The sequence below is a fragment of the Perca flavescens genome, chromosome 10 (assembly GCF_004354835.1).
Source record: "Perca flavescens isolate YP-PL-M2 chromosome 10, PFLA_1.0, whole genome shotgun sequence".
Classification (NCBI taxonomy): domain Eukaryota; kingdom Metazoa; phylum Chordata; class Actinopteri; order Perciformes; family Percidae; genus Perca; species Perca flavescens.
The window spans coordinates 32,393,807-32,413,567 of NC_041340.1; the positions used below are offsets into that span (position 1 = coordinate 32,393,807).

General features: G+C 40.6%; 1 protein-coding gene across 2 annotated transcripts in view; it reads left to right on the plus strand.

Annotated features, from left to right (window-relative positions):
* The window catches only part of snx25 (sorting nexin 25), a 29,884-nt gene that overhangs the window by 9,079 nt on the left and 1,044 nt on the right, over window positions 1-19,761 (plus strand). For both annotated transcript variants that reach the window (XM_028589989.1, XM_028589990.1), the window contains exons 6-21: window positions 569-755; window positions 1,382-1,452; window positions 4,031-4,221; window positions 4,456-4,587; window positions 4,915-5,064; window positions 5,230-5,355; window positions 5,444-5,608; window positions 6,967-7,098; window positions 10,691-10,831; window positions 12,128-12,241; window positions 12,574-12,651; window positions 14,995-15,078; window positions 16,245-16,362; window positions 16,867-16,933; window positions 17,353-17,534; window positions 19,639-19,739. In XM_028589989.1, coding sequence (XP_028445790.1) covers window positions 569-755; window positions 1,382-1,452; window positions 4,031-4,221; window positions 4,456-4,587; window positions 4,915-5,064; window positions 5,230-5,355; window positions 5,444-5,608; window positions 6,967-7,098; window positions 10,691-10,831; window positions 12,128-12,241; window positions 12,574-12,651; window positions 14,995-15,078; window positions 16,245-16,362; window positions 16,867-16,933; window positions 17,353-17,534; window positions 19,639-19,739 — 2,039 coding nt within the window. The remainder of the gene's footprint in view (window positions 1-568; window positions 756-1,381; window positions 1,453-4,030; window positions 4,222-4,455; window positions 4,588-4,914; window positions 5,065-5,229; window positions 5,356-5,443; window positions 5,609-6,966; window positions 7,099-10,690; window positions 10,832-12,127; window positions 12,242-12,573; window positions 12,652-14,994; window positions 15,079-16,244; window positions 16,363-16,866; window positions 16,934-17,352; window positions 17,535-19,638; window positions 19,740-19,761) is intronic.

Sequence of the window (19,761 nt, forward strand, 5' to 3'; positions counted from 1 at the left end):
TAAAATGAATGCGCTGTCGATATCTTCTATAACAGACGCGATGGCGGAATCTACACGTTTCAGTTCTCCAACGGCAGCTATCTTTGTTGTAAACAAATTCAATCCAAGCGCTCTTTGGTGACGTGGTTGATTACGTTACTGTTGATGATCCGTCCATCATCCGAAAACGGACATCCGAAAAGAGTGACGTCCAGCGGAAATTCCGGCAGAGCGAGAGCAATCCTGGAAGTGGAACGTTGTGGATATAGACTACCTTGTAACTTATCAGCATCTTATAGAAGTGTTCATCGATTCAGACTCAATTAGGCATTCAACAGATTTCTCTATTTATATAAAGTATATGTGTTGTTATGCGTCTGTGTGCTCCAGGCCTCCTGCAACGACATTCTAAAGTGCCTTTGAGCAAGACACTGAACCCCAAGTTGCTCCTGGGACGCTGTATGTGGCTGTCCACTGCTCCGAATACTAAGGATGGGTTAAATGCAGAGATTGAATTTCACTACATTGTACTGTACGACTGTATGTGACAATAAAGTTTCTTCTTCTTCTCCTCCTCCTCCTCCTCCAGTGTTGAAGCCTTTGGTAGAAGTGCTCAGCGATCCAGACTCTATAAACAGGATGCTGTTGTCTCAGCTGGAGCAGAGGGAGCAGCAGGCTGAGCAGCAGAAGAAAGCCTACACCTACGCTGCCTCCTATGAAGACTTCGTCAAACTGATATCAACTTCAGCCGATGTCAATTTCCTCAAACAACTCAGGCATGACCCTAACAGCACACACAACAATACACCTGCACTGCTTTTTTAACCTGAGACTGTCCCATACTTAAATGAACCACTGTGTGTGTGTGTGTGTGTGTGTGTGTGTGTGTGTGTGTGTGTGTGTGTGTGTGTGTGTGTGTGTGTGTGTGTGTGTGTGTGTGTGTGTGTGTGTGTGTGTGTGTGTGTGTGTGTGTGTGTGCACACACACACAAATATACAGAAACATGGGAATCAGACGGCGGTAACACAGTCCATCTGCTGGTGTAGGGTTACCATGGGAACAGACAGTGTCTCTGTGGCAATATAATAGATCTAAATGCGGGGGAGACATGATACTGCTATGCTGTCTTGTCAGTTTGAGAAGTAATGGCTCAATATGGATTTGTTGCAGATATATTGCTCAACTGTGTAAACATAGACTCAGTTATATCCCTGTTTATGCTTTGTACTATATATATTGTGCATGTTTTAAAGTCACCATGCATGTAAGATTTTACTGTTGTGCCACGTCATACCGTATTTATATCTTGTTTACTTCAGTAGTATTCAGTTTATTTATCCTAAGACAGCCCATTTTGATTTTATTGATTGATGAAATTGTACATCTCTATCTGTCTTTGTAGGTATCAGATAGTGGTAGAGATTATTCATGCCACCACCATCAGCAGCCTCCCTCAGCTCAAGAAGCAGAAAGGTACTGAAGCACTATACTTTATCATGACAGTGACGGCAAAAATTTATTGCACAAAACAAAAATTTTGATAAAACAACTTCAAATCCACTGCATCTCGACAGCTCGCGGATCTGCTGTTAATTCACCATGTAGGGTAGTATTCCTAACTGTCTACAACAGTTACAGGTACAATTCTCCACTTTTCTGGTTGCTGCATCAACTCTGAAGGTCTCATGTAGAGAGCTGGATGTTCAGGTCAGATGAAGTCTTGACCCATCTCCACAGCATTGGAGCATATCTGGCTCCTCCACAGATACATTCTAGTATAGGAGAAAAAAATGCTCTGGGTTGTTTGCATTTCTTTAAACCAATCACAATCGTCTTGGGCGTCGCTAAGCTCCGGACGCAGCCATGGTGGCTCTGCAATATGGTCTCAGGAAGGAACTTGTTGTGGTGGAACATCTGCACCCCACAAAATAAAAAAAGACCACATCCAATATTAAATGAAATTAACTGTTCACACAATACAGTAACGTGAGCTATTCATATTAGGGCTGCAACAACGAATCATTAAAATCGATAATATTTGATTACTAAAAAAGTTGGTAACGAATTTAATTATCGATTCGTTGTGTCGCGCGCAACTATTACGCCACCTAGTCGCGGAGCTAAAAAAAAAAAAATTTGTTGAGCAGCGTGGAGCGAAAGAAAAGAAAAAAGAGCAGAGCGGGGGTAGAGGAAATACGGAGAGAGAACCGTAACGTTGTTCTGAAACACTCGGCGGAGGCAGAGAAATCAGTACGACCCAAGTCATCCAAGGTGTGGGAGCATTTCACACTAAATAAATCAAAAACGTGTTAATTGCATGGCACTGGCGCACCATGGTGAAGAGTCAGCACCTGAAACGTAAACATGTTTGAGTCCGTGATGAGGAGGAAGGGAGTTCAACAGCAGGGTAAAGTCACTACACTATCCTCCTTCTGTTCCGTTCTGAAGTGAGGAACGTACCGTCCCTCCAGTAGCTCTTCTGGTGCTGCTGTTTACTCGTTATCCAGCTGACTAGCATGACAAGCTAGCGTTAGCTCGGTAATAACAGTAGTAAAGCAGGGGTGGTATACTTTACAAGACTAAAGACACGGTTTTATTCACTCGCCTTTTTTGGCCCATTCATTTTTTAATCTATTGTCATGTATATATTATGTGCTTCGTCCCATATCATTTATTGTTGACAAATATAATAGTGTGTGGTGTATAAATGAACTTAACTTGCACTTAATACAATGATGGTAATAATTTAATGAATAAGTGTGTGTGTCTGTCTGTCTGTCTGTCTGTCTGTCTGTCTGTCTGTCTGTATCTGCTATTTGGGTTACTTACCTTTACACAACTATTAACTAAAACAACAAGTATGTATGTATTGAGTTGATGTAAATTAATGCTTTTTCTTTATCCGATTTAATAGAAAAAATAATCGACAGATTAATCGATTTATTAAAATAATCGTTAGTTGCAGCCCTAATTCATATTAGCTGGATACATGGTTAAACATAATATGCTCTTACCATTGTATCACTGTGTGTATTTTGTCCGCAGCAATCCCCACCAATCGGTCCCAGTTAGATAGTTAATGCCGTAAACGTATTCTTTGTAAATCTTTATAATCATTCCCAGAAAGAACCAAGCAGGCCTGCCTTGTTGCTCGATCCAAATTTTGTGTGTAGCTTGCTAGCTCAAAGTTTTTTGTTGTTTCCCGAAGCAAACCGAGTTTGACAACGGCAACACACAGAGAGTGGAAGGGGAGGGACATCCACAGGATGTTGATGCAATTATCCTGGAAATGTACAGTCATTGATCCAGACTAGGTCAGATGTGACCTTTGAGCTGCGTGAATGGGCTACATGAATACATACAGTACAGGCCAAAAGTTTGGACACACCTTCTCATTCAATGCGTTTCCTTTTTATTTTCATTACTATTTACATTGTAGATTCTCACTGAAAGCATCAAAACTATGAATGAACACGTATGGAATTATGTACTTAACAAAAAAGTGTGAAATAACTGAAAACATGTCTTTATATTTTATATTTTTCAAAGTAGCCACCCTTTGCTTTTTTATTAATAAGGGAAATAATTCCACTAATTAACCCTGACAAAGCTCACCTGTGAAGTGAAAACCATTTCAGGTGACTACCTCATGAAGCTCAATGAGACAACACCAAGGGTTTGCAGGGTTATCAAAAAAAGCAAAGGGTGGCTAAGTTATTTCACACTTTTTTGTTAAGTACATAATTCCATATGTGTTCATTCATAGTTTTGATGCCTTCAGTGAGACATGTATGTAAATAGTCATGAAAATAAAGAAACACATTGAATGAAAAGGTGTGTCCAAACTTACATAAAAATCAAACTAGTATGCAAATTTGCTTTCACTAACCACTATGCTTGCTCAAAAGAACCTATTTGTAACACAATGTCTTGCAACTTTATCTTGATGGTTCAGTGGCTCGACACCAGGGTTATTGCGCAATTGTGTGTTCTTGTGTGACCAAAGCTGGCTCACACTTTTCTTTCAACCACTGCTGTCCCTCTCTCTTAGAGCGAAAAGGTAAAGAGTCAGCAGCCATGAAGGCCGACCTGCTGAGGGCCAGAGATATGAAACGATATATCAATCAGCTGACGGTTGCTAAGAAACAATGTGAGAAACGGATCCGCCTACTCGGTGGACCAAACTATGAGAGCACTGAGGAAGGAGGGGCTGATGACAGCGATGAGCCTCAAAGTCAGAAGGTAAGGTGGACTGTGAAACAGCTGCTGTGGTCTTGATTGGAAAGAAGTTGCTGAATAATTGAAAATCAGAATGTTTTAGTTTTAGAACACTATGTCAGGTATTGAAAGTTTTTGAATGATAATATTTTTTGTGAGGAGCATGACATTTACATGACTTTGCTGGAGAGTTTGTGCTTTTCATTAAAGCATGCTCCACTTGGCTGATGTTTTGTAATTTTCTCTCTCCACATCCAGATTCTCCAGTTTGATGACATCATGTGTAATCCAGGTTACAGGGAGCACTTCAGAGTTTACATGGAGAGAGTTGATAAGAGAGCCCTGATTAGCTTCTGGGAACTGGTGGAAACACTAAAAACTGCCAACAAGGTGATTCCAGAGGGTTTAGCCCAACACTGCTAATTGTATATAGTGTTACGGGGATAGTGATATAGTTATGTGTTTCTATTATGTTCCGTACCAGTGCTGGGCCTGGGTGCTGCCACCACACAATATTCCAAAAATATTGCCACTGCTTTTCCTCTACATCAGAATACACATTTTGTCAGCAGTTGTCATTTCCACATGCAGTACTGCCAGTTAAATGCTGAATATTTCTGTACTTTGACATCGGTAGTGTAGTAAAGCACATTAATGCGGTGGGAAATGTACATGAGTAACTGCCTATTTGTTTGATTCTCTGTGTGTGTGTGACAGAATGAAGTGCCCCAAATCGTAGGGGAAATCTACCAGAAGTTCTTTGTGGAGAGCAGGGATATTCCTGTGGAGAAGTTTCTCCTCAAGGAGATCCAACAGAGTCTGGTGGGGAACAGAGGAACTCAAGTATTTGTTAGACTACAAGAACAGGTATCTGCTGCTTTTGCTACTAACTTACTGTAACCAATTGCCTTAGCTGTCCTTATTAAAGGTCCTCACATGTACGAGTAACATTGGTATGATTTCTTTCCACCGTGTCAAAAATGTTCTAACAATGACGATAAAGCATTTCTGTTGCTCTCCTACATCCTCCAGGTGGCTGAGCAGATGAGAGAGCGTTACTACCCCTCCTTCCTGGTTTCTGACCACTACGATAGGCTGATCAGACGAGACGAGCAGCATAGCCAATCGCAGTGTAGCATTGAGGAAAAGGAGGAAGGGGTTAGACATCAATCCATTAAGATACTCAAATTTATATTTTATAATGTATACCTTTTGATAAATATACTGTATATATGTTTTTCTGTAGTGCCAGGGTCTAGAAGCAGGAGAGGAGGTGGGCGATGAAGGCAGTAAAGGAATCAATGAGCAGGCCAGCTACGCTGCTACAAAACTCCTTCAACTCTACGACAAACTGGAGTACAAGCGACAGGCCCTGGGCTCCATCCAGAATGCACCCAAACCAGACAAAAAGGTGACAAAAAAACAGGTTCAAATCAGAATACACTCTAAAAGTTCACAGCAGCATAGCATAAAACACACCAACACAAAATGAAAGTTATTCCAGACCCCTCCAGCATTTTCTGTAGTGTTAAGATGTTAACTGGCTGAGCTGAAAAGTCTATTTAAGAGCCAAATATAGCACATGTGATTTGCTAAAAACGTTCCTGCTCTTTTTTTTTTTTATGCCCCCGTGTTGGCGGAGGCATTATGTTTTCGGGTCGTCCGTCTGTCTCAGGACCCCTGAAGGGAATTTATTCAAATATGGCACAGACATCCACTTAGATGTTGGCCATGCCTGAAGAATTCCTACGCCAACATTTCGCCCACATGTCTAATAGGATGAAATGATAAAGTGATGACAGAAGGGGGAGATTTGGTAGGATACTGAATTAGTGACACTAATCTTGGGTGCCCACCTTGAAACTGTGACGATTGTACAGATCTTCTGTGCTGCTGGGATTAAAGATGTGTGTGTGTGAAGCATCCACGTTTTGCCAAATAAAAATACACTTAATACCTTTTTATTAAATTACTTCAAAGTCTTCACTATACATATATTATGTGAGTCTGGACAGACATGGATATAAACCGCAACTTGACTGGTTGGTGGAGGAATACAACTGCGAAGTGGGAAATATCTACAAAACTCATAACAAATTGCACACTGCTACGCCCTGCAGTTCCCTGCTACAGCATGAACTACTACACTTACTATTTCTAGTCATAGTTTCGTTATCTTTATTGTGACTATAATTGCCACTGTTCATCACACCCCCAACTGGCATAATCCTACAACCGCCCACCAAGAGCATGGGTCTGTCGGAGGTTTCTCCCTAAAGGCCCAGACACCCCGAACAGACAGTCGACCCTCGGCAGAAAAGGCACTTCGACTGATCAGTCTCCCCGAGTTGGTCAAAGAAGTGCCTCGAAACACACCAAAGCGACGAGACGTAATACGTCTCTTAACAGCAGGCATCGCTAATCTGTATTGTCGCTAACGGCCGATTATGGGCTTGGTGTCTAGTAGGCTTAAAAGGACATTTTCCTCACCACTCAAGGTTTCTGCTTAAAAGGGAGTTTTTCCTCGCCACTGTCACACTAAATGCTTGCTGTTGGGGAAATTACTGGAATTGTTGGGTCTTTGTAAACTAGAGTGTGGTCTGGACCTACGCTATCTGTAAACTGTCTTGATATAACTCTTGCTATGATTTGATACTATAAATAAAATTGAATTGAAATGTTTTGAAAAACATTCAGGTTCAAAAACATGGAAAAAACTAAATGATTGGCTTGCTCGTTAACATCTGTGTCTTGTGTGTGTGTTTTCAGATTGTAAGTAAACTAAAGGAAGAGATCGGAGCGATGGAGAAAGAACACAGTGAACTCCAGCAACATATCACCAGGACTGACTGGTGGTGTGAAAACCTGGGGCACTGGAGGGCTACTATCACTACTGCTGAGGTACTGTTCTCTCTGTTTTTCCTTTTTTATCAGAAACAATAAATGGCTGATTGTGCTACTGCTGGAGAAACAAGCTTGCCATCACTAACTGGCTGTGGAGGACCTAAGGCACTGGAGTGCTCTGGTGGCCTTTGCATCAACATGCTTTGTGGAGAAGCAGAAAATACATGGGATTTGAGTGGAAAAGCATTCAAACATTTAAGATGCAGTCACCCAAATCATTTACCGAGCTGTACAGGTTTGCATTTGACCTTATTGACAGCCAAGCATAGTGTGCACCCAGTCCAGTCTTCAGTGTTTCCTTTAGGATTTTTTTTAGCAGTGGGGGCAGATCTGTCATATTGAAACTAATTGCATATTTGCCTCAGTGGCAAAGTTTGCAGCCTTGCTGTGTGCATTTGATTTTTCTTGTCTTTTGCAAAAATAACTCCCAGGCTCGGCTATAGGGGAATTCAGAAAGAGGTGGCCCATTAATGAGTAGCATACATGCTGCTAGTTGGTCCCCCTGTGGCCTGTTCTTGAACACTAGAATGGCCAGGACGTTTTGAAATGTATATGTGTAATAACTTTGCTATATAAAAAAATTCAATCCTGCTGGTACCTGACTTTTCCTAAAAGAGTCTGTATTTTTATTTAAAATTGTTTTTATATAGCCTACATTACACAAAAGGCAAAGAAAATACAATCACTTTTACCTATTTTTTCGCGGTTTTGTTTTTAATCTTTTGCGTGGTTGAAGATGCATCTTGGTTGCTTAGTAATAATCATAGTCTCTGTCAGAGAAACGTAACTCTCGAGTAACAAGTGTGGGCATCACCGATGGGCCGAAGGCAAGGCCAGAGTCGGTAACGTAGGCTACGGCGTGGATGGACTCTGTTCTGAATCAGAAGAAAAGCACCGCGAGCTCACTCTGTGAAAGGCGCAGTAAACGTTGATAGCCGGTAGATGTCTACGTGTTCATATAACTTTATACATGCTACTGGCTGGAATCATTGCACACATCCTCTCTAAGGAGTGCACCAGCTGTAAAATGTCCCGGAGGAAGTTCATGCAGCAACTGGCAGAAGAGCTGAGAGCGGAGTTTATGGAGGAAAAAAGGGCAGCGGCGCACGGTCCGAGCAGCGCTGCGCACCACAGCAGACACCAAAACGGAGGCAGTGCCAGGTTAGGTTAGGTTATAAATGTTCAAATAACATACTTTTAATTGTTATTTGGCTGTGAATTATGTTGAATAAATTTCCCCCAATATGTTTCGGGACATGAATGTATGAAATAATCACGGTTTAGCCTACTATGCCATGATATGATATCAAGGGCGTTGTATTGAATCAACAGTCACATGCAATTTAGCTAGCAGGTGAAGGTGAAACTAAAAATGTGCAAGAACGATAGACTAATACAGGCTTAAATGAACTGACAACATAAGTTATACGACTTACAGTTCTCAAGGATGCACACATGCCATCTCAACCGGGTCCTCCGGACAGCCTGTCTCTTTTTTCTTTCTCCCTTTTCTCAGAGTGGCACGTGTGCCCGCGTTGTGAAGCGCGTATCCGCGCTATTCTTGGACGTGCTTTCAAACGATCACTGCTGATAGACGGCTTTTTGTACATTATTGATACCGTGGCGGGAGAAATCTAACCGTGGCGTACCGCCACTTGCCAATCAACGTAGAGTAAACACTGCAGTCTTGTAAAAAGTACTTGAAAGCACTACTTAAAGGGTAGTTTCTGTTTTTTCAACCTATTTTCCTATGTCTTTGTGTCTAAGTGACTGATGGGAACAACAATCTTTGACATTGGTCCAGTATTAAGCAAGATCGCTGCGGTTGGGACTCGGCAGCAGCGAAACAAGCTACAATGTAGGTTAATAGGGAAATTGTGCAGCTTGTATTTACCTTCACAAAAGTGCTCATTTTGTAAAAGTGTCTGACAACATTTTAGAAAGGATCCCTTCAGAGATAGACCTTTTTAAAACCTCTTTGAGACCTTTCTGTTTAACCAGAAACAACTCTGAGCTCGCTAGCGCAAAACCCACCAGACTCAATTTAAAAAAGCAATACTTTTAGCGTGTATAGAGCCAACATATTTTCACATGTAAATCGGTAAACTATGTGTTTATTTCAACCAAAACTAGAGTGATGGTTGGAAAAGTGGAAAGACGACCCAAAACGGCTTTTCATAGTTTTATTTTGTTTCTGTCAACTTTCAATGAAGTGTATTCAACGATGCTAAAATGACTGTTTATTGACATGGAGTCTGGTGGGTTTAGCTATCGCAATTTCGCGGATGTTTTTATGTTTAAAAAAAGCATCTTAGTCTGTAACAGAAAGGTCGACCTCCTTAGAAATCCTTTCCATAATGTTGTCAGACACTTAGAATATTAATCTGAGCCTGTCAGCGGCAAAACGAGCACTTTAGTGAAGGTAAATACAAGTTGGACAATTGTCCTGTTAACTTACATTGTAGCTTGTTTCGCCGTTGGAGACTGCAGTGATCTTGCTTAATACTGGACCAATGTCAAAGATTGTTGTTCCCATCAGTCACTTAGACATAAAAACATAGGAAAATAGGGTTGAAAAAAATGGTAGTTACCCTTTAAGTACCAGCAAATGACTTTGGTAGAAGTAAAAGTCACCTTTTAGGGCAATACTAGAGTAAAAGTCTTAAAGTATTTGATATTACCTGTACTTAAGTATCAAAAGTAATTTTATGATATTAAATGTACTTAAAGCATAGTGCGTAGTTAGATAGCACATGTGATTCAATAAGAATTTCTGGTTTCCAGAAATATAAATAACAAAGTAAAGTACAGATACATGAAAATTCTATTTAAGTACAGTAACAAAGTATTTGTACTTCGTTACATTACGACACTGCTCCACTCCACCAGAACCAGAAATATATTCTTGTATATGGAATAAATTGTTGTGCCAAGCAGTTTTGTCATGAACCACACATAGTTTAGGATTAAATAAAAAAAAACAATTGATTTAATCCAAACTAAATAATACTTCCAAATAGGATAAAACATGTATTTCAGTAGAATCAGTAGTGTAGTGTGTGCATTGGTGTAGGTGAGTGTGTAGGTAGTAAAACAGAATCCAAAAGACAACCCCAAGCCAAAAATAAACCCGGCTGGCTGTGAGGACGGAGATTCTTGACGCTGGCAGTAGTTACAAGTCCTACTGGAATCATTTTTCTCCCAATTACTAGACCCAAACTGCCCATGTGAAACAAAAGTTTACCTGTGCACTCTGCAAAAACATGTATCAGTCACCTTAATATCCAAGAAGGAATGGATAAAAATAATCCAGTACAGCACCCATATTCAATGTCTTAACATCTATTGCATGAACCAACATACAAACATTACCCCAACAACCATGTGCAAAACGAGGTGTAGGAAAGCCAAAACCCAACAGGTGCTAGTTAGCTAGCAACATGTGTCAGTTAGGTAGGTGTTAGTTATGTAGTCATTGAGACATTTGTGTGTGAAACTGTGTGTGTGTGTGTGTGTGTGTGTGTGTGTGTGTGTGTGTGTGTGTGTGTGTGTGTGTGTGTGTGTGTGTGTGTGTGTGTATGTATTGCAGGCAACAGAAGAGAGTGGTGAGACCGTAGCTTGTTACAGTGTGTGTGTTAGCCTGGTGGAAGGAGAGGAGACGGCCAACAGTCGCTGGAGCGTCCAGAGGAAACTCACTGAATTCCAGATGTTGCATCGCAAACTCACTGAGGTAACACAATACCAAATTTGCAAGCATCTGGATAGAATTGATGGTTTTCTTTCTTAACATCAGTAAGCTGTTATCACTGTGCATACTATGTTACCGCTAGTTGAAAAGTGTGTGACTGTTGTCTTGCTGTTCTAATTCTTCAACTCCAAATCTCAGTCTCTGTTGAGTTGATAATGGATTTACTGCAGATTACACACACATACATACAAAGTAGAGACTGGAGTCCCTTTGCACCGTGTCCAGTCCCCCACAATGAGTTCACTGTATCAACATAAAGTGGTTTTTCTGATGGCAGTGAGATCTGGAGAGGTGCTTTTTCCAACCTGGACCCTATTTTCCTATGTTTTTATGTCTAAGTGACTGATGGGAACAACAATATTTGACATTGGTCCAGTATTAAGCAAGATTGCTGCAGTCGGCAGCGGCGAAACAAGCTACAATGTGAGTTAATTGGGCAATTATGGCTTGTATTTACCTTCACAAAAGTGCTTGTTTTGCCACTGACATGCTCAGATTAATATAAGTGTCTGACAACATTATGGAAAGGATTTCTAAGGAGGTTGACCTTTCTGTTAAAGAGTAACATAAAAACATCTGCGAAATTGCGTTCGCTAAAGCCACCAGACTCCATGTAAATAGTCATTTTAGCATTGTAAAATACACTTCATTCGAAGTCGACAGAAAAAAATATGAAAAGCCGGGTTTGGGTCGTCTTTCCACTTTTCCATCTATCAAAACTCTAATAAACGCATAGTTTACTGATTTACATGTTAAAATATGTTGGTTCTATACACGCTAAAAGTATTTTTTTTTTTTTTTTTAAATGGAGTCTGGTGGGTTTAGCGCTAGCGAGATCAGAGCTGTTTCTGGTTAAACAGAAAAGTCTCAGAGGTTTTAATAAGGTCTATCTCTGTAGGAATCCTTTCCATAATGTCAGACACTTAGAATAATAATCTGAGACTGTCAGTGACAAAATAAGTGGACCAAACTGACGAAGCACATTTGCCCCATAGGGTAACATTTCAGCTCGGTCTGTGGCGGCCGGTTACAGCGTTCGTGCTTAATGCTGGACCAATGTCAAAGATTGTTGTTCCAATTAGTCACTTACACACAAAAACATAGGAAAATAGGGTCCAGGTTGGAAAAAAAACTGAAATTACCCTTTAATGCACTATACTATATTATCTAGATAGAATGAAGGAAACCGTATGGAAATGCAATACAAAATACTTTAATTTTGGCAGTCTCTCATTACTGTGATATCCCATTTCAGTCTCTGTGCATCTGTCTCCTCAGTGTTTTCCATCATTGAAGAAACTCCAGTTACCATCACTCAGTAAACTTCCCTTCAAATCCATCGACCAGAAATTCTTAGACAAGAGCAGAACTCAGCTCAATGCCTTCCTCCAGGTAAACATGCAAACACTACATACTGTATTACACTTGACTAATATTATTACTGACTTGACAACAGGATAACTTTTGGTGTTTTCACACTGTCTGCTGTAATTGTTACACTTAAAAGTGCTTCTCAATCGTGATGTTCAATATCGACCAAAACAATTGTGATTTATGATTTTTTGTTTTTTCCATAATCGAGCAGACCTACTAAGCAAGCAGAGAAGTTGAAGCAATAAGCTCCATCCTCACACTGCCTCCGTCTAGTTTATGATACCAGCTAAATAATGGTGTGTCTTTGTCTGTGTGTCTCTCTGTCTCTCTGTCTGTGTATGTATGTGTAGCGTCTGCTGACAGATGAGCGTTTGTGCCAGTCAGAGGCTCTCTACGCGTTCCTCAGCCCATCCCCAGAGCACCTCAAGGTAACCAATTTCTCATACTTAACATTTTAAACAAAACCAGGCTACTAATGCAACAGTGTCATACAAGATGTTACTGGTTCCATTTGACTCCCTTGCTGCCGCGGGGGATTAAATGTGAGCTGCACTTGACAACTGTAGACGGTAGGTTGCTGCAGAATGCGTGAATCCTGTTGACATCATGGTTGACAGGATTTTAGGATTTATAATAGAATAATACATATGGCCGTTCTCCGTATTTCCGCTCAATGTCATGTCATACATGATATGTTACGTTCATTACAATTAAAAACTGCATTAACAAGCTTCAGTTGTTCATTGAGGTCAGTTTTAGCAGTTGAGGCTTTAGATATCTGCATGTAAAGCAGCAGCTAAGGGACATTGTGAAATATGTACACAGTCCTATACATGATCTATTGAGCTGCTTTTAACTCAATACCTGATGACACATTAAAAAGCGATGATGTGACTCTTCTTCATCTGCTCTGGGAATGCCCCACAATTCAGAACTATGGGCTAAAGGTTCATAATCACATTGGGAACATTACCCGGACTAGCTTGGAGTTCTGCCCGAGGCTGTATGTGTTAAATGATCCACAAATTACATCGCAATGTGGAGGAGCAGTCTTTATTCAGACCAGTATAATGGTTGGGAATCAAATCATTCTGAGAAACTGGAGGAAGCAAGGAGAACCCTCTTTCCAGGAATGGTCCACAGAGCTGGCAAAAGTGGCTTCTTTTGAGAAAAAAAAAAAAAAAAAAATGTCTTTCAACTCTAAGGACAGGACTGAGAAATATGTGGCAAAATGGGGAGATTACTTACAATAAATTTTTGCTTTGGACAGATCACGATGAGAACATGTTGCTTATTGTTGTAAGACTATACATTTGATCCATGAGTATTTTTCTTTCATTCATTTATTTATTTATTTTTTCTTTTATTTCATTTTATAATCTGATTTCCATTATGATTTGTTTTGGTTTAATTTGATTTTATTTTTATTTATTTTTTAATCATTAATAAGGGATACATATGGAAGTAAATCTGTTTCATCGGATATTGAAATTAAAAAGCCATTGAAAAATCAAATCAAAATCGGAGCAAATGTGTGCCCATATTCAAACTCTACACAGTTGATTTCTCGCCTAAAAAATTGTCAAAAGTGAATGTAGTGGTGAAATAGCAGACAACATAGTTGTTGGCTGCAGCTATTATGGCAAACTACCGATCTAGATTCTAGAATCGATTGCTTTCCCTTGGGTTACCGGATGTTAACACAGAATTTTAAACATTACATTTTGCAGCTAAATTTGGCCTGTTGAATTTGAGCACGTTGAAAATATATTAGTTGAATTTTAAACATTGTATTTTGCATCTGAATTTGTTATATTGAATGTTTTTTACGTTGAATTTTTGATTCTGAATTTATGAACTTAGAAAAATAAAGGTGAGAATTAGTTGTTGAAAATGTGAAGAATAAAATTCAGAGGCAAAAAATTCAGACACATACAGTACAGGCCAAAAGTTTGGACACACCTTCTCATTCAATGCGTTTCCTTTTATTTTCATGACTATTTACATTGTAGATTCTCACTGAATGCATCAAAACTTTGAACACATATGGAATTATGTACTTAACAAAAAATTGTGAAATAATAACTGAAAACTTGTCTTATATTTTAGATTTTTCAAAGTAGCCACCCTTTGCTTTTTTATTAATAAGGGAAAAAATTCCACTAATTAACCCTGACAAAGCACACCTGTGAAGTGAAAACCATTTCAGGTGACTACCTCATGAAGCTCATTGAGAGAACACCAAGGGTTTGCAGAGTTACTGTATCAAAAAAAGCAAAGGGCGGCTACTTTGAAGAATCTAAAATATAAGACATGTTTTCAGTTATTTCACACTTTTTTGTTAAGTACATAATTCCATATGTGTTCATTCATAGTTTTGATGCCTTCAGTGAGAATCTACAATGTAAATAGTCATGAAAATAAAGAAACACATTGAATGAGGTGTGTCCAAACTTTTGGCCTGTACTGTAGTTTCAATGCATGAATATTTAGTGCTAGAAATTCAATGGCTTTTTAATTTCAAAATCCGACGAAACAGATTTAATTCCATAGATACATGTACAGATGTCAGTTGAATTTAACAATGTTATTAATACTAATAAAAAAATAATACTAATTACAAAAAAGGGATGATTTGTTCCCTTGAAAAACTCTCTTGGGAAATCCCGGTTTGTTTCATCTATCCTCATCTTGCTCTGACCTGTTGGGAGCATTGGTATTAGTATGATTCCATATTTGTATAGTGATGATATCTTGTTCAATGCTCGAAGGTGATGTCAATCCAGAAGAAATCGTCTTTCTCTCTGGCCTCCTTCCTGGAAAAGCTACCCGGAGACTTCTTCTCCCACACTGAGGTACGCAATCCTTCTCCACTGTTAAAGTGATGGTTCGGAGTAATTTCACCCTAGGGTCCTTTGCACCATGACCTCGAACCAAACACCCCCCCAGAAGCTTTTTTCACCTGGGTCGAACATTGGGAGAGTTAGCGTAGAGTAGCGTTATCAGCTGAATAGCTTATTAGCGCAGGGGCTAATGGACCCACGTTTGTATTTCGTAAATGACCCCACTAATAATGCCCGAAATGATACCAAACTTCTACACTAGTACAAATAGGTTATGTACTCATAAAATGATGGATTGGAAAGTTTGTAAGTACACCAGAAGTTTATGAACACTTGCCTGCTCTCTTCTGCTCTCTGTTGCTTCTGCTGCTGCTGCTACCTGCAGTTAGACGAGTGCTTAGGGCCGTCTACAAATTACTACACCGAAAAGAGATACAACAAAAATATTGATTAATTTAATGATTAAATAAGGTAATGTCTCCAAACTTATCTCAGTTATTACTTGTCTCCTGCTAGTTATACTACAGCACTTACTTAAAAAAAAATTAAAATAAAAAAATATTTTGGTTGCATCTCTTTTCGGTGTTGTAATTTGTAGACGGCCCTAAGCACTCGTCTTACTGGGCAGCAGCAACAACAGCAGAGAGCAGAAGCCAGCAGGCAAGTGTTCATAAACTTCTGGTGTACTTACAAACTTTCCAATCCGTCGTTTTATGAGTACATAACCTATATGTACTACTGTAGACGTTTGGTATTATTTCGGGCATTATTAGTGGCGTCATTTACCAGATACGCTACGCTAACTCTCCCAATGTTAGACCCAGGTGAAAAAAGCTTCTCGGGGGGTGTTTGGCTCGAGGTCATGGTGCAAAGGTCCCTAGGGTGAAATTACTCAGAACCATCACTTTAAAGCCACAGCAACCCGTAGACTGTCTCAGCACTCTAGCTGTCGTCTATCCTCTATCTATCGTGTGTGTGTGTGTGTGTGTGTGTGTGTGTGTGTGTGTGTGTGTGTGTGTGTGTGTGTGTGTGTGTGTGTGTGTGTGTGTGTGTGTGTGTGTGTGTGTGTGTGTGTGTGTGTGTGTGTGTGTGTGTGTGTGTGTGTGTGTGTGTGTGTGTGTGTGTGTGTGTGTGTGTGTGTGTGTGTGTGTGTGTGTGTGTGTAACTGCTGTTTCTAGGAGGAGGCTGACGATGACAGTGACTTGTCGGACTACGGCGATGAAGCAGACGGGCGGAGAGACGCCCTGGCTGAACCCTGCTTCATGCTCATAGGAGAGATCTTTGAACTCAGAGGAAGTGAGTATGACACGGTTGTCTTTTTAATCACTGTTGCATTTTCCATTTACATGTAAATATCAATATTAGAAACGTATTGATACCAGTAATGGGTAATAAAAGAAAGTTCTGTGGCGTTCATTGATTGTGTTTGTTCATGTTTCACAAAGGATTTTTACCTGAGCAAGGCCGTACAACAATGATAGAAACCATATCACATCGATACAGGGATAGCAGTGTACAGCTATTAAAACATAATCAAATATATGTATTTTTAAACCCACTGGGTATCGGCCGATACGCAAGTTCAGGTATTGGAATCGGTATCTGGAAGGAAAAAATGGTATTGGAACCATTATCAACTAATGAATACACAAAACAAAAAGGTCTGACATGAAAGAGATCGAGGCCTATATAAAGACACTCAAATTTTAGGTTACACCTGTCGGACCAAATCATAAATTCCGACTGCATCTGAGTGAACATATCTGACGTGTTTCCTTCTCTTACTGTCTGTCTGCTCAGTGTTTAAGTGGGTGAGGAAGACTCTAATTGCACTAGTCCAGGTGACATTTGGACGAACTATCAACAAGTAAGTTCTGCAAGTTTGCATTTCGATCACCTATGCCTAGGCGGTCACATTTTGTAAACTTAACAAATAACAACTAAACTACGTTATAGAACTGACTTTGTTCCATTTATTCACCGTGTCGCTGCTTCCTTATTTGAGTAACAAGCTAACAGGCGACTTCCTATTTGTCGTTGTAGTAATGTTATTGCAGGTAACTGTCTTTAAAAGGCAACAAACAGCCTACTAGTTAACAACCTACTAGTTCCTACAGTACATGAGAACCCTCCCGGTTTTATTGACATATTTGGGAAGGCATCTCCAGCGAGCATGTTGGTGTGTTTTTATTAACCAGTTGTATAGTGCTCGAGATTCTACCGGTTATCACTTGTACTGTATCTGAGGTCAGCTATGAGGCTAACCTCTTCTCTGCATTATTTCAGACAGATCCGGGACACGGTAAACTGGATCTTCTCTGAACAGATGTCGGTGTGTTACATCAGTGTGTTCAGGGACACCTTCTGGCCCTGCGGGAAGTTGGCGCCACACGTCATGGTCCGGACTGACCTTGAACGCATTGAAACTAAGGAACGGGCTCAACAGAAACTACTTGACAATATCCCAGGTAGAAACTGAAACCCATGTATTACATGTATGGTGTCAGGATTATAAAATGTTTCCTCGCGTCGCCGTTAACGCTGAATGGCGATACACGATATATGATTCTGTATTTTTTTTTTTTACAAAGTGGGCTAAATGTTCAGTTTTAAGTCAAAGCCACTTTTCACAAGCTCTTTTATTAAAACAGATTGTGACTAAAATAAAATGCAAAGACAGGGTTTCCTTTATCAGTTTGAAAATATACAACTGCAACACATGTAAATGAAAGTTATCTGAAGTAAATAGCCTAGGATATATTAAAAAAATATATATCTCTGAGAAAGCTCCTTCACTTGTTTTCAACAACAATAACAGACTGATTAAAAGAGAAAGAGGACGCCCGGCTAGCTCAGTTGGTATAGAGGTTCAACTCCGACCTGAGGCCCTTTCCTGCATGTCATTCCCCCCCTCTCTCTCCCCTCTCATGTCTTCAGCTTTCCTATGAAAATAAAGGCCGAAATCTTTAAAAAATAAATAAAAAACAGACAGAGGGAGAGAGGGGGGAGTGCGATGGACTGAAGCGTATGCTACTCACAGAGTGACGGCTGACTCATTATGAATGGGTCCAGCACGGGTCGAATGTGCTTTGGCGGGTCAGCGGCGTTACACACGTCTTGTGTAGGCAATTAAATGTCTGTATCGTCGCTGCGCTGCATTTTTATGATCTTCTGGCCATGGGTCACCTCTCTCACCAGGTCGTAATGTGTTTTTCGCCGTGGCGGGCGCAATAACGGAGTTACCAACGGAAACACTGATACCAATACAGGTTTCCCTCTCATACTTAACAATATACAGCTGTGTTAATAACAATTAAAACTGTAGACAAATGTCAGCAGTTTGGACCGGCGGCGCGGTGTCTCTCCATGTTGCAGGGGAGCCGTGTGTGAGTGAATGGGGGCGGGGCAGCTCGGAGGAGAGATCCAAACACCGGCACGGCTTTACAGAAGGAATGGGTCATGTAACCCAACATTGAACCATATCGATATGAACGACATTGCTTCGTTCGTGGAGAAGCAGTGGATGCAACGACGTTAGGTGCACCGGTGCGACGTAGGAAAAATCTTAGTCGCACCTTTACAAATTTTGGTAAACCTGTAAAAACATGCTCATGAGCACATTTTATCATTTCACACGCGCAGACTACTCTTCGCACATCAATTCAACAACCCAGTGAGGTAGAGGCAGCTTCGGAGAGGTAAAGATTGGCACCTGCGTGTATAAAACTATTTAGCGAGCGCACAGAGCAGCCAGCACACGTGTCAGAGCGGCTTCATTAGCGCTGGAGGGAAATGCACGCTCTGACATTTTGGGGGCGGAAACCAGGGGAGACCCTGGCCCTATTATGATTGGGCACTTTCAAGGCAATGTTACCCACACGGACCTCCTTAGCTCACCTTGATTGAAAGCTAACCTTTTAAGAAGCCCATGAAAGGGCCAGCCCTCCCTTGGTTTCCGCCCCCCCAAAGTGTCAAAAGTCAGTTTCATTCACACAAGGAGGTATCCCATTTCGAGAGAGGAGTAACCCGCGAGAGCGTGCTTTTCCCTCCAGCGGTAAAGCAGAAGCTCTCACGCATGTGCTGGCTGCGAGTTTTATACTGCCTAGTTTTATACACGCAGGTGGCGTTCTTCGCCTTTCTGAATGTTTTTGGTTTCACACTCGCAGCTATCACTGTGTTGTTGAATTGGTGCGCGAAGAGTAATATCTGCACGTGTGAAATAATTAATTTTGCTTTGGAGCATGCTTTTTTAAAGATTATTTGTTTGTGTGTGGCATTTTAGGCCTTTTATTTGATATTACAGCTTAGACATGAAAGAGGAGAGAGAAAGGGGGGAATGACACGCATCAAAGGGCCGCAGGTCAGAACAGAGCCTGCGGCCGCTACAGCAGAGACTGAGCCTCTGTATATGGGCCCACGCTCTACCAGGTGATCTACCAGAAGCGCCCCGTGGAGCATGTTTTATCGCGGTCGCGAGATATGACATAATCCTGACGCCATAAACATGCCCTGTAGATCTTAAACCTATGAACATGTCTGACCCTTTTACTTTGTTTCAATCTTTTATAACAGATGCACTAGCAAATTTAGTTGGCCAGCAGAATGTCCGCTACGGAATCATCAAGATCTTCAATGCCCTGCAGGAGGCCAACGCCAACAAACATCTTCTCTATGTAAGAATAATACATATTATGT